Source organism: Balaenoptera acutorostrata, chromosome 19 (genome assembly GCF_949987535.1).
Source record: "Balaenoptera acutorostrata chromosome 19, mBalAcu1.1, whole genome shotgun sequence".
Taxonomy (NCBI): Eukaryota; Metazoa; Chordata; class Mammalia; order Artiodactyla; family Balaenopteridae; genus Balaenoptera; species Balaenoptera acutorostrata.
This window is the reverse complement of record NC_080082.1, coordinates 63,165,220-63,179,243: the sequence shown is the minus strand read 5'-3', so window position 1 is coordinate 63,179,243 and position 14,024 is coordinate 63,165,220. Positions and strand designations below refer to the sequence as shown.

At 51.6% G+C, this 14,024-nt stretch overlaps 2 protein-coding genes across 2 annotated transcripts in view; one reads left to right on the top strand and one right to left on the bottom strand.

Annotated features, from left to right (window-relative positions):
* CDC42EP5 (CDC42 effector protein 5) overlaps positions 1-14,024 on the bottom strand; it is a 73,897-nt gene that overhangs the window by 39,096 nt on the left and 20,777 nt on the right. The window lies entirely within an intron of this gene.
* Positions 361-6,505, top strand: LOC114235407 (leukocyte immunoglobulin-like receptor subfamily A member 6). Its single transcript, XM_057533542.1, has 13 exons — positions 361-446; positions 607-642; positions 827-1,111; positions 1,259-1,561; positions 1,788-2,084; positions 2,346-2,648; positions 3,317-3,367; positions 4,067-4,192; positions 4,539-4,581; positions 4,667-4,704; positions 4,924-4,976; positions 5,758-5,802; positions 5,996-6,505. The coding sequence occupies exons 1-13, from the start codon at positions 413-415 to the stop codon at positions 6,137-6,139; spliced, it is 1,758 nt and encodes a 585-aa protein (XP_057389525.1). The 5' UTR covers positions 361-412; the 3' UTR covers positions 6,140-6,505.

Below are 14,024 nucleotides of genomic sequence, written 5' to 3'. Positions count from 1 at the left end.
GTTCAGTTGTTCGTTTGTTTGCCAATCTGAGCTCTGCAAGCTCAGGGTTTGAATCTGTCATGTCCAAGGATGTACTTCTAAGCCAGGCACATTGCAAATACCCAATAAATATGTGTTGACGCTTGGGTCAAAAAGGACTTCAGGCCACGAAGGCAGCAGCTTATGGGTCAAGTGAGGCCTCAGACGTGGTCAGATATGTCTGCAGAAGCCCGCTGCCCACTCCAGCCTGAGCCCTGTGGAAACGAGGGCCAGGCTCCTGGGGAGGGGCAGTTCCCCTTCCTGTGGGGCTGCTGACGTGACAGCCCCGTGACGGGGAGGACCAACCTCCCAGTGGACACACCCTCGGGTCTCCGTCCTGAGGGCACTGTGGTCTCCTCCATCTGCACTGCCTGGACCACAGGGACGAGACGCCATGACCCCCAGCCTCATGGCCCTGCTCTGCCTCGGTGAGATGGAGGAGGGGGAGGGGAAGCCCTAGGCACGGAGGGACCCCCCCCCCACAGCCAGGCTGCTCTGTCAGGAGAGCCCAGGACTCAGGAGGCTCACGGGGAGGAGAGGTGCTGCTCAGGATTCAGGGAAAATCTCTCACAGGGGTCTCTCTTCCAGGGCTGCGTGTGGGCCTGAGGACCCACGTGCAGGCAGGTGAGTCTGTCCCCAGGTGTCCCAGCTCCCTCCTGCTCATGCGGACAAGGGGCCACCCCCAGGCAATGGGGATGGGGAACAGCGGTTCTGGGCTGAAGGAGGGGGAGTCTGGGAGGTTTGGGGCTGAGAGCTGGGGACCTGGGGGTGAGGATGCCTTGTGACCCAGCCTCTGACGTCCTTCCAGGAACCCTCCCCAAACCCACCATCTGGGCTGAGCCAGGCTCTGTGATCCCCTGGGGGAGCCCCGTGACCATCTGCTGTCAGGGGACCCTGGGGGCCCGGGAGTTCCGTTTGGATAAAGAGGGAAGCTCAGCTCCCCGGGACAGACAGCCCCCACTGGAGCCCAGGGACAAGGGCAAGTTCTCCATCCCACACATGACACAGCCCGACGCAGGGAGATACCACTGTTACTATCTCAGCCCCACTGGCTGGTCAGAGCGCAGTGACCCCCTGGAGCTGGTGGTGACAGGTGAGAGGACACTCGGGGGTCCCGGCCTCAGGCTCTGCCCTCAGGAAGGGGGTCTGCTCTCAGGGGTGTGTCCCTCTCACAGCCCAGCCCTGGGGGAGGGAAGAGGGGTGTGAGCCCCATTTCACAAGCTCCTTCCTTCTCTCCTAGTGGCCCACAGCAAACCCACCTTCTCAGCCCTGCCGAGCCCTGTGGTGACCTCGGGAGGGACCGTGACCCTCCAGTGTAGCTCATGGCAGGGATGGGATGGGTTAATTCTGACTAAGGAAGGAGAACCCAAGTCCTCTGGGACCCTGGATGCACGGCGAAGCCCCTATGGGCAGACCCAGGCCCTGCTCTCTGTGGGTCCCGTGACCCCCAGCCACAGGTGGACATTCAGATGCCACGGCTTTAACAGGGACACCCCCCACGTGTGGTCGGCCCCCAGTGACCCCGTGGAGCTCCTGGTCCCAGGTGAGGAAGTCCCACCCTGGCCTCACACACTTTTGAGGCACGAGACAGATTATTAGATGCTTTGCTCCCAGGATTGTCCCAGATGAGAGGGTGGGGTGAGGGAGGAGTGGGGCGCACAGGACAGAGACACAGAGTGTGAGCGACAGTGAGGCCTGGGGACCAGGACGGGAGAAGGGGCTTCACGGGAGGAACCAGCCCCTACAGCCCAGGGCTGGTCTTCCCCCAGGTGTGTCTGGGAAGCCCTCCCTCCTGACCCCGCAGGGCCCTGTCGTGGCCTCTGGACAGAGCCTGACCCTCCAGTGTCGCTCTGACGTCGGCTACGACAGATTCGCTCTGTCCCAGGAGGGGGGACAGGCCCTCCCCCAGCGCCCTGGCCGGCAGCCCCAGGCTGGGCTCTCGCAGGCCGACTTCCCCCTGGGCCCGGTGACCAGCACCCACGGGGGCCGGTACAGATGCTACGGTGGGCACAACCTCTCCTCCGAGTGGTCGGCGCCCAGTGACCCCCTGGACGTCCTGGTGGCAGGTGAGGAGCCAGCGGGTCGGTCAGGGACCCCGACTCTGCACAGGCCCTGCCGGGGGGGCCCCAGGTGGTGATGCTGGGACCAGGCGTGCGGGGTCACCAGGGAGGGAGAGAGACAGAGAGAGGCGGGGGTGGGCACGGAGAGGGAGAGACTCAGAGAAAACAGACAGACAGACAGCGATGAGGGGCCTCAGGGAGGCCCTGCTGAGTCGCAGTTCAGAACCAGGGGGGCGGGCAGCCCCTCACCCCCCTTCCTCTCTCTAGGATGGTTCCCTGACACGCCCTCCCTCTCGGTGCAGCCGGGCCCCGTGGTGGCCTCAGGAGAGAACGTGACCCTGCTGTGTCAATCAGGGAGCACAAAGGACACTTTCCTTCTGTCCAAGGAGGGGGCGGCCCGTCCCCCACTGCGTCTTAGATCAAAGTACCGAGGTCAGCATTTCCAGGCCGAATTCTCCATGAGTCCTGTGACCTCAGCCCACAGTGGGACCTACAGGTGCTACAGCTCACTCAGCAGTAACCCCTACCTGCTGTCACACGCCAGTGCCCCCCTGGAGCTCGCGGTCTCAGGTGAGGGACCCTGACCCTGTCCCCTCTGAGTCCTTGCTGGCAGCTCTGAAGGTGGCCCCCCGTCTAGGACAGGAGTGAGGGGGGCTCCAAAGGAGAGTCAAGGGAGGGTCATCGGAGGGGGGTCCACCCTGCAGAGGGACGGAGGGAAACAAGGCCCTCCTGTCCCTGTTCCTTCTCACGTCCGGTCACCAGACTTCTCAGATGGGAGGAGGGGGAAAGCCAAGGGCAGCCCCAGAGCAGATACAGGACACGAGTGTGAGCCGCGTGTGCGTAGAGGGGGGGGGTCCCAGGGAAGCCACAGCCCCTCACCCAACTACAGGCATTTTCCCAGGATCCTCTGGGGACACCACCACCCACACACAGGGCCCAATTCAAGAGCTGGTGAGTCACTGGGGCTCTCTCCAGGACGTGGACACCTGGCCCCAGGCCTGTCCCTTGAGGTCCTCAGCTGCTCTAAATCCTGACCCAATCTCAGCACAGCTTGTGTCCCAGGGGGGCTGGGCGTCAGGTGGAGATGCTGGAGCGACCACAGGCTCCCGGGGCTCTGAGGCTGGTGGATGAAGGGGGGGGCCGTGGAGAGGGAATGTAGGGGGCCATCCTGGGGGAGAGCAGTGGGCTGATGTGGGGAGAAGCAGCCCCCGACCCTCCCCTCCTGTCCCGACCCCCAGGAGGCTCTGAGGATCAGCTCCTTCCCCCCACGGAGCCAGGCCCGCAGACGGGTGAGTGAGGGTCTGTGGGACATGGTGCTGGGTCCAGGGGAGCAGGGCTGAGTTATGCCCTTGGTTCAGGCACCTGTGGAGACGCTGACTTGGACCCCCTTCCCCTGCCTGGGCCTCAGTTTCTCCAAGTGTAAAAGCAGAGAATCGTGGCCCAGAGCTTAGATTTCCTTCAGTTCTGACTTCTGGCTGTGACCCCCCAGCAGAGGAGGCCTCACAGGGAGGCCCCTGAGGATGTGACTGTACGGGGGCCTGTCCCCTCCGCTGCAGTGATGGTGGCATTGTACGGGGAGGGGGAGGGAAAGATGAAGAGTCAACTGCACACAGCCGGCCCCTCCCCCAGTCCCTGCTGTGGTGGGGGAGGGGAGGGTAACAAGGAAGGACCTTCGGCTCCAGATGAGACCCTCGGACAGGCCCCCCTGCAGATGAGAAGCCCCCAGAGCACAAAGCTGGTGTCCACCTTGGGCGGGGCGCAGCAGGAGGACAGCTCAGGGAGCCCACAGCCCTGGGTTCCAATCCCAGCTCTGCCACCTCCAGGCTGGGTCACCTGGGGTTTGTGAATTCCCTCTCTGTGCCTCAGTTTCCTCATCTGTAAAATGGGTGGAGTGGGTTAGAGGAGATAAATGCACAGACCCCAGCACAAGTCTGCACACAGTAGGCACTCAATTAAGTGGCATCTTGGGCTCACTCATGACGTCACAGGTGCCCCAGGTCTGAAATGGCACCTGAACGTTCTGATCGGGGTCTCGGTGGCCTTCGTCCTGCTGCTCCTCGTCCTCCTCTTCCTCCTCATCCGACACCGGGGTCAGAGCAGACACAGGAAGTCGGGTGAGTAGGGAACGGGGTGACCCAGGCCCCTGGACGTGGTGGACTTAGGTCACCAGCCAAAGGGAAACCTAAGAGATGGGCAAGGTCAGCTTAGAAAAAGATTGTCCAGAGTCTGAAACTCAAAAATCTAGAAAGAAAACACGTACTGTCAGCTGACATGTATAATTTAAGGTATTTTCCTCCTTTTCAATCTCATGTACTGTTGAAACATGTACGCAAGTATGAGTTCAGGTCTCCTCCTTTCCTCCTGAATCCCGTGTGAGGGGCGGGGGTCGTAACAGTCCCAGGGCCGAGCCTCTGTCATCTGCCCCAGCCCAGGGCGAGGCTGATTTCCACCCTCCCGCAGGGGCTACAGACCCACAGCCCAAGGACAGAGGCCTGCAGAGCAGGTAACTCCCGCCCCGAAGACCCCCAGGCCCACCCCGCCCGCAGCTCCCCCTCATTCTCCCCCTAACACGCCCGCCTCCTCCCCAGCTCCTGCCCAGCCGCCGCCGCCCAGGACCAGGCCCTCTGTGAGCAGAAGAGGACGGGGTGGGGGACAGAGGGTTCTGGAGGCAGTGGGGGAGGGGAAGGCTGGGAAGGGGTGGGCTCAGGGGGTGCGGACTGAAACCCCACACTTCACCTCACCCCTGGGTCTCCGTGGCCCCTTCTGGATGCACTGCGGGGGCTCCAGCCCTGAGGGACCTCAGGGAATCCCGCCAAGCGATACACACCCTGTTCCGCCCCAGCAGATGCTGCCGTGAAGGACACACAGCCTGAGGACGGGGTGCAGCTGGACCAGCCGGTGAGACCCCTGCTCCTGTCCAGGCCCCCAAAGCCTTCTTGTTGCCAAACTCAGTCCAGTGGACACGGCTCTGTCCTCACACCCCAGCTCCAGCAGCGTCCCACACTGACCTCTCCTTCCGGGCTTCCTGGGTCGTCCTGCTGTACCTCCACCCCTCCTGCTTCCTTGTGACCTCACGGCCCCTCCTTCGGGGTCCCCTTTCCTGGCTCCTCGTCCTCTGTCTGACCTTCTGGCATTGCAGAGAAGCCCCGCGTCTCAAGAGGATTTGTGACTAAGTGAATCACCTGGAAGTCCCCAGGCCCCCCTTTCTTCGTTCACCCGAAAGTGGTGCACAAGGAGAGCACATCCCCCCGGCTCCCTGTAGGTGCTGCAGGTGCAGCAGGGAGCTCACCTGGTGGGGGAGAGAGACTAAATGTAAAGAAGCAGGTAGCGTCCTAGAATGCAAGGTCAAGATAAGGAAAGTAAAGCAAGAGAAGGTGACAGAGTGCATGGTGGGGGGGCAGCAAGTGCAAAGGTCCTGAGGCAGGGACATGCTTTTGCCAGAAGATGGCTGTGCGGCTGGAGCCAAATGAGCAAGAGAGATAACGTGTTAATACAGAAATCAGAACCGCAGAAAGAATCCAGAGGCTCCAAGGTGTTAGGAAGTCCCCAGAGTTTCCATCAGGAAAGTGACCTGATCTAAGGTTTTAAAGCATCACTCTGGCAACACAGCGGAAAGCTGATGGGAGGAGATCACAGCGGATACAGGAAGTCCCCTTTCTGTCCCACTCTCTCCCTCCAGCTGAACAGGCAGGATGCAGACCCCCAGGAGGGGACGTACGCCCAGGTGAACCACTCAAGATCAAGACTAAGGCAGGGGGTGGCCACCTCTCCTTCCTCCCTGTCGGGGAGATTGCTGGACACGAAGGACAGACAAGCGGAAGAGGACGGGCAGAGGGACAGTCAGGTGGGTCCCATCCTGTCCCGGCCCCCAGGCTTCCCCCACCCCAACCACACACCCTCCCTCTCCCCCACCGCAGGCCGCGGCATCTGAAGCCCCCCAGGATGTGACCTATGCCCAGCTGAACCACTCGACCTTCAGACGGGAGACTGCACCCCCTGCCCCCCAGTCAGGGGAGCCCCCAGCAGAGCCCAGCGTGTATGCTGCTCTCGCCGTCCGCTAGCCCAGGAAGGACCCAGACCCCACGCTCCAGGGAGGAAGACTGCACGGACCCCGGAAGGCACAGGAGCTGCCCGCAGTGGACACCACCTAACGACCATTAGCCTGGACTCCCAACCAGGAGCCCCTGGGACCTTTTGGGAGTCACCTGATTCTACCCTCAAAGATAACTAATATCCTTACATTTGGGAAATAATGCAACAGACTTCTCAAAAATCAATGTGTGAACTGAAAACCAAAATCAAAATGAATAAACAAAACAAAAAAACAAAACAGAAGTGGGAAAATGTTTTCAATGAATGATAATGTAAATAATACACATCAAACATATGAACTGAGAAAATTAAGAATCATGAATGAATATATTAGAAAAGCCTTTAAAAAAATCGATGGGGCTTCCCTGGTGGCGCAGTGGTTGAGAATCTGCCTGCCAATGCAGGGGACACGGGTTCGAGCCCCGGTCTGGGAAGATCCCACATGCCACGGAGCAACTGGGCCCGTGAGCCGCAATTACTGAGCCTGCGCGTCTGGAGCCTGTGCTCCGCAACAAGAGAGGCCGCGACAGTGAGAGGCCCGCGCACCGCGATGAAGAGTGGTCCCCACTCGCCGCAACTGGAGATAAGCCCTCGCACAGAAACGAAGACTCAACACAGTCATAAATAAATAAATAAAAGAACGTGAATTTCTTAAAAAAAAAAAAAATCGATGACCTAACATATCACACCAAGACTTTAGGAAAAAATAGCAAATTATTTCAAATTAAGGTAGAACACAGGAATAATAATGACAAGGGTAGCTAATAATGAAGACAACCAAAAAGTAGAGAAAATCAATTAAGGCAAAAAATAAACTCATTCTTGAAAACATTCATGAATCCTAGCCACCACGGCCGAGGGAAAAAGAGAGAAGGCACACATTTCTAATATCATGAAAGAAATTGCAGACAGCACTACAAATCCTACAGACTTTATAAAAATAGTAACAGAACATTATGAAAAATTTGATGCCAACATACAGAAAATGTAGATGGAATGGAAATCTTCAAGTGTACAATTTACTAAATGGATATAAGAATAAATGGAAAATCTATCACCTTATACATTGATTCTGTAATCAAAACTTACCCACAACTGAACCATATAGAATCTAAAAAAGTCAAAATGAAAGAAATAGTAGAATGGTGGTTACCGGGGTTGGAGAGAGGGGGAAATGGGAAGATATTGGTCAAAAGGCACAAGCTTCCAGTTACAAGATGAATAAATTCTGGGGATCTAATATACAGCATGGTGGTTATAGCTAATAACACTGTATCACATTCTTGAGTGTTTTGAAGAGAGCAGATCTTAAATGTTCTCACCAAAAAAAGAAATTGCAACTATGTGATGGGATGGAGACAAATGCTATGGTGGTCATCATTTTCCGATGTGTAAGTGTACAGTTCAGGAGTCTTCACTGGTGATTTCTTCCAAGCACTTATGTACTCATGGAAGACACACACACAGGCACAGGCGCACACACACACACACACACACACATCCCAAAATTGCACAAACATTTCCTGAGAACAGAAAAAGAAGAAACATACCTCAACACATCAGATCAGGAAAATATTTACACCAAAACCTGACAAGGGAATTATAAATGGAAAAGTCACAGGAAGATCTCTCACATGAGCTTAGATGGAAATCCCTAAACAAAGTGTACACAAATAAGATTTAGTGATATATTAAAAAGACATTACTTCATTACTGTGGGGTTTTTTTTGGAAGGATAGAGTAACTTAAAATTTTAAAAATCTATCACATAATGCAATACCTTAATAGAACAAATAAAAAATAATCATTTTAATAGATGCAGACAAAGCCTTTGATAAAATATACCAACAATTCCTGGTGAAAATAAAATCACATCAGAAATAAAAGGGAATTTCCTTTCATTGATGAAGTCATGTTTAATAATCAACACTAGACATCATTTGTAAAGGTGAGAACCTGAGGTCCTTTCCTCTACGATTGGCAATGATCCAAGTATGTTCCCCATGACCACTTGTATTCACCAGGGCACTGGAAGCACCAACCAAGTAAGTAAAACAAAACAAAGCGAGAAGCTCTGAAGTGGATAAGAATAATATTGTATTACTAAGAGACTGCACAGTTGTGTTCGTAGAAAATCCAAAAGAATGTAAAGATGTTCTACTCTAATTAAAAAGGAGTTTTCCAGCATCGCTGCATACATGGTCAATACATAGAATTCAACTGCCTTCAAGACTTCCGGTTCTTGATTGAGATGAAGTAAATGAATGTCTCCCTGTTCCATGACTTTATACCAGTGACCTGATTGTATACTCTTGAATTCCAAGAGCCGTAAGATAATAATATTTGGGCTGTTTTAATCCACCAAGTTTGTGGTAATTTGTGGTAAAGGGAAACAATACAACCACTTGAATTTTCTTTTGATTAGTGTTTGCATAGTACATTTTTCATCCTTCTACTTTTTTAATGTGGTAAAATATACACACCATGATATTTACCGCCATTTAAACATTATTAAAGTGTGGAGTTAGTGGCCTTAAGCACATTTACCATGTTCGGCAATCACGACCACTGCCCATCTTCCAGAACATTTTCATAATCCCAAACAGAAACTCTGTACCCGTTAAGCAAGAACTCCCCATGCCCCCTAAGAACCAGCCCCTGGTCATCTCCATTCTAATTCCTGCCTTTAGGAATCTGGCTTTCTAGGCTGTTCGTGTAGGTGAAATCATACAAAACGCGACATTTTGTGTCAGCCTTATTTCACTTTGAATAATGTTTGCAAGGTTCATTCATATTGTCATTCTTTTACTTTTAACCTATTTACATGTTATATTAGAAGTGAGCTTCTGGGACTTCCCTGGTGGCACAGTTCTGGGACTTCCCTGGTGGCGCAGTGGTTGGGAATCCTCCTGCCAATGCAGGGGACACGGATTCGATCCCTGGTCTGGGAGGATCCCACGTGCAACTAGGCCCGTGCGCCACAACTACTGAGCCCTCATGCCACAACTACTAAAGCCCAGGCACCTACAGCCCATGCTCCACAACAAGAGAAGCCACCACAATAAGAAGCCCGTGCACCGCAACAGAGAGTAGCCCCCCCTCGCCGCAACTAGAGAAAGCCCGTGTCAGCAATGAAGACTCAACGCAGCCAAAAATAAATAAATTATTTATTTATTAAAACAAAAAGAAGTGAGTTTCTTATGGACTTCATAGTGTAGGTGGTGGTTTTTTCTTAAACCAATCTTACAAGCTCTTCTAATTGCTGTGTTTAGCCCATTTACATATAATATTATTACTGATAAGACTGTTATTTAGGTTTGTCATTTAATTTTTTATTTATTTATTTATTTATTTTTTAAAACAGTTTTTTGTTTTTTGTTTTTATTTTTAATTAATTAATTTATTTATTTATTTTTGGCTGTGTTGGGTCTTCGTTTCTGTGCGAGGGCTTTCTCTAGTTGCGGCAAGTAGCGGCCACTCTTCATCACGGTGCGTGGGCCTCTCACTATCGTGGCCTCTCTTGTTGCGGAGCACAGGCTCCAGACGCACAGGCTCAGTAGTTGTGGCTAACGGGCCTAGTTGCTCCGCAACATGTGGGATCTTCCCAGACCAGGGCTCGAACCCGTGTCCCCTGCATTGGCAGGCAGATTCTCAACCACTGCGCCACCAGGGAAGCCCTGTCATTTTATTTTTTTTAAAATTTTGTCCCCCCTCTTTCTTGTTCTTCTATTTACCCTTTCCTGGGATTTAAAAATATTTTTAGCATTCCATTTTAATTTCTCTATTGGTGCTGTAACTGTAAGTCTTTGAATGCTGTTGAAGTGGCTGCTCTAGAGATTATCAGATACATACCTAACTTTACACAGTAAAGACAGAGTTAGTTTTTTACCTCTTCAAGGGAAATGTAGAAACCTTACAAATCTATAGGTCTCTTTATTCTTACCCCTTTATGCTGTAGTTGTTGTATGTGTTATCTCTACATAGAAGCCCAGGGCTGTGTCGGGGCCTATGGGGCCAGGTCAAGGTGAGTGAGCTCTCCGCAGACCTCCTGCTGCAGCTCCACAACCACCACCCCCGTCACCTGAGGGGAGAAGAGCAGGTCTGGGCTGATGGCGACCAGTCTGGGGATGGCTATGGAGTGACATCTTGGGAAACTGAGGCCAGGAGGGCACCCCTGACACTTCAGGTCTGCATCCTTTCAGGACAAATTGAAACCCTACGTGTTCATCTTTGCCTCCTAATTAGATGCAAATGAGACATTGGAGATGCTCACCTCCGGGTACCGAGACTGGCACGGTTAGTTCCAGAGACTCATTCAAGATCAAAGAGATTACTTACGCATTTCTGCATCTCCTCACCTATACCCTGTCTTTTTTGTTCTCAGGGGTAACTGACATTCTCAGTCCATCACAAAATAAGTCAGACGTCAACAGTGATGAGTAGGAGAAATTCTCAATTTGGGGCTGGGCTCCGAGGGTCACAACCTGTTAATGGAATGCAGGTGACCTGAGTGGACATGTAGGGAGCCTAGGGTGATTTGGGTCTGCTCTGACCTCTGTGACCTCTTTGCCCATAGTTCCTAGCCTCACACCCCCAAGGCTACACAGTGGAGAATCTCATCCGGATGGGCGTGGCTGGCTCAATCCTGCTGGGCCTCAGGATTCTGCTCTTTCAGGCTCAACACGGCCACGGAGGAACCCAAGATGCAGCCAGGAGGTAAACACAGAGGGAACAAACCCACCATTCGGTGAGTTCGATCCTTGTATGACTAGGAGGTTTGGGAGGAAAATCTGCAGTATGAATTGAGGGAACTGTCTGCTGAGAATTTCAAGGGGTATAAACGCTGGCATGCAGGAAATGCCTGGGTTGTTGCCTGTAGAGACTCTTCTGTAATTAAAGTGTGGTAATTTCCCTCCTTACCATTACTGATTATTCTTGACTACTCCCCTTCTTTTTTCACTCCTGTGATTTGAGGCTATATCCACATCACAGGTGTGGGTCCACACCTAAAGTCACCTTCGTGCTCTGCCACTTTCTTGTAATACATTTTGCTTTATTTCTAATTTCCACACTCACTGGTGTGTGCTATTGACCTCTATCCCTTCAGCCTAGAACCAGAATATGTTTTAAGCAACTGAGTAAATGGGTGAAATTCAGGTCTAGTTTAAAACACATAAATCCAAAACCATTTCCAAAAACCCTCTCTGGACCCCCTCAAGTCTTATTCTCCTCCAAAATGATACACGGAAGTGTTTCTGCCAAAATACCGTCAGTTTGAATGAGCACAAAGTGGACTTCCCTGGTGGCGCAGTGGTTAAGAATCCGCGAGCCACAACGACTGAGCCTGTGTGCCACAACGACTGAGCCCGTGAGCCACAACTACTGAAGCCCACGCTCCTAGAGCCTGTGCTCCGCAACAAGAGAAACCACCGCAATGAGAAGCCCACGCACCGCAACAAAGAGTAGCCCCAGCTTGCCACAACTAGAGAAAGCCCGCGCACAGCAATGAAGACCTAATGCAGCCAAAGATAAATAAATAAATAAATTTATGAATGAGCACAAGGTGTCTGAAGTGACAGCCAGGTGGTGTGCTGGCAAACCAGCTCTACGAAAACATCGCTTTTTCTCAACGTTCTGATTTGTTTACATTATCTGTTTCTTTGGTAAATACTCCCTTCATGCCCAACTTCAAGATGCCAGTTTGAATGCACTGGATACACAGCTGGGAATAGAATCAACTTTCACAAGTAAGAGCCAACTGTGGCACCTCACAGATGACCCCGAGGTCCTTCTATTCTGTAGGTCATAGTAATTTCCACCTCAATCTTATGCCACGGTGTCAGTGAAATTGTGATGCCCAAATCCTAGTACATTCACATTAGAGGTAAATAGAAAACAGAGGCGTAATCAGTTGTGGGAAACGCTGAGCCTGACATGAAGGTTTCACATGGGAGATGTGAGTCCAAGCAGGTCGGACACGCCCAAGTCTCTCAGACGTATGCATTTCTCCCCTGCTGACCCCTTCACCTTTGCCCCTTAATGATAATTTGGGTGAGTATAGAATTCCTCACTCACAGTTAATTCCTTGACTGTATTTTCCCCATATCTTTTGGCATTTTCTCCCTTCAATTTCCTTCCCTTTGCTGCGAAATAGCAAGACACACATTTCACGTATAGACACATGCACCCTAGCAATTGTAAGTTCTCGCTACCTCTGTGTAAAAGACCAACTATTGGCCTTTCATACTGTCGCAGACATTGTCCTCACCGACTTCATTCTGAAATTCACAATATCCTTGGGCCCTTCTCTTTCTATTTCTCATCTACCTTAACTTTCTAATTCCAGTCTCTCTGTACTGCATCCTAAACAATCTCAACATTGTATTCCAAGTTCACAATTGGCTCGTCAGCTGTATCTTCTCCTTGATGGAAAGAATATCTTGAGTGTATTAATGAAAGTATTATTTTTTACCTGTAAGGTGTTTGCCTAATTCATTGCTAAAATCCTATATACTTCTGCAATATAATCCCTTTTGCTGTTTCCAGAATTTATTTTCCTTCTTTAATTTTTCAGATGTGTAAGCATGCTTAAATTAAAATGTTTCACATATTCCTAGTATTCTATCTCCTTGGATAGGATAATACAAGTTACTAGCTCTGTAGTTAGTCTTCTTAGCACTATTTCTCATTATTAGGATTTATCTTTTATGTTCATTCCTAATGCTCAGCTCCCAGACACCTGATTTTCTATACAGAGTTTCTCCCAGGTCTGTCTTGACATCCAGAGTGGAAATGGGTGACCTCTTGCAGCCGCCCTGCCCCACAACATCCGCTCTCTCAAACTTAGCATCTGACTAGGCATGTACCTGGCAGGGACGACCCCAAGGTGAGCCTCACACTCACAGGTGGGACAGATATCCATGTACAATTATAACGAATTGACCCTGTTTTACAACCGCCCAGAGGACACGGCTCAGTGCTGACCTTGGGGCTGGGTCAGCGGGCAGAGATATCCCAGTGCCTGGCCACAAACGAGGTGGAGGGGCAACACCGATTCCAACCTTGACCTGAAGCCCTGAGCCCTCCCTGCCTGCGAGGACCTGAGGTCCCTGTCCTTCCACACAGAGGTGGAAACCTCTATTCTAATGACCACTTGCTGGACTCAGGCACTGGTGGTCACTAAGCTTTCACCTCTTTTTTGTTGTTGTGGTTCCTTCTCTATTTAAGAAACTTTCATTTCTCTTCTCCTATAATAGACCATGCCGATGTATTTCATAAAAAACATAAGTAGTGGGAATGCCCTGGTGGCGCAGTGGTTAAGAATCCGCCTGCCAATGCAGGGGACGCGGGTTCGAGCCCTGATCTGGGAAGATCCCACATGCCGCGGAGCAACTAAGCCCGTGAGCCACAACTGCTGAGCCCGCGTGCCACAACTACTGAAGCCCGCGCACCTAGAGCCCGTGCTCCGCAACAAGAGAAGCCACCGCAATGAGAAGCCCGCGCACTGCAACGAAGAGTAGCCCCCACTCGCCACAACCAGAGGATGCCCACGTGCAGCAACGAACACCCAACGCAGCCAAAAATAAATAAATAAATAAACAACAAAAAACCCACCATAAGTAGCATTTCTCAGTGTCAGGAGCAAATGGGGGTCGTGAGTGGGCACAGCAGTCGTCCACCCTGACTGTGGGGTCTGACACCTTGACCCTCTCATGGCTCATCCCGAATGTCTTAATCAGGTCGAGAAATTAACCAGTATTGGGTCCCATCCATGTCCTGCCACCACTGAGCCCACAACCTGTCTGAAGAGTGGGGTTCAAACAGCATGCTGCAGGAGAGGAAACTGAGGCTCAG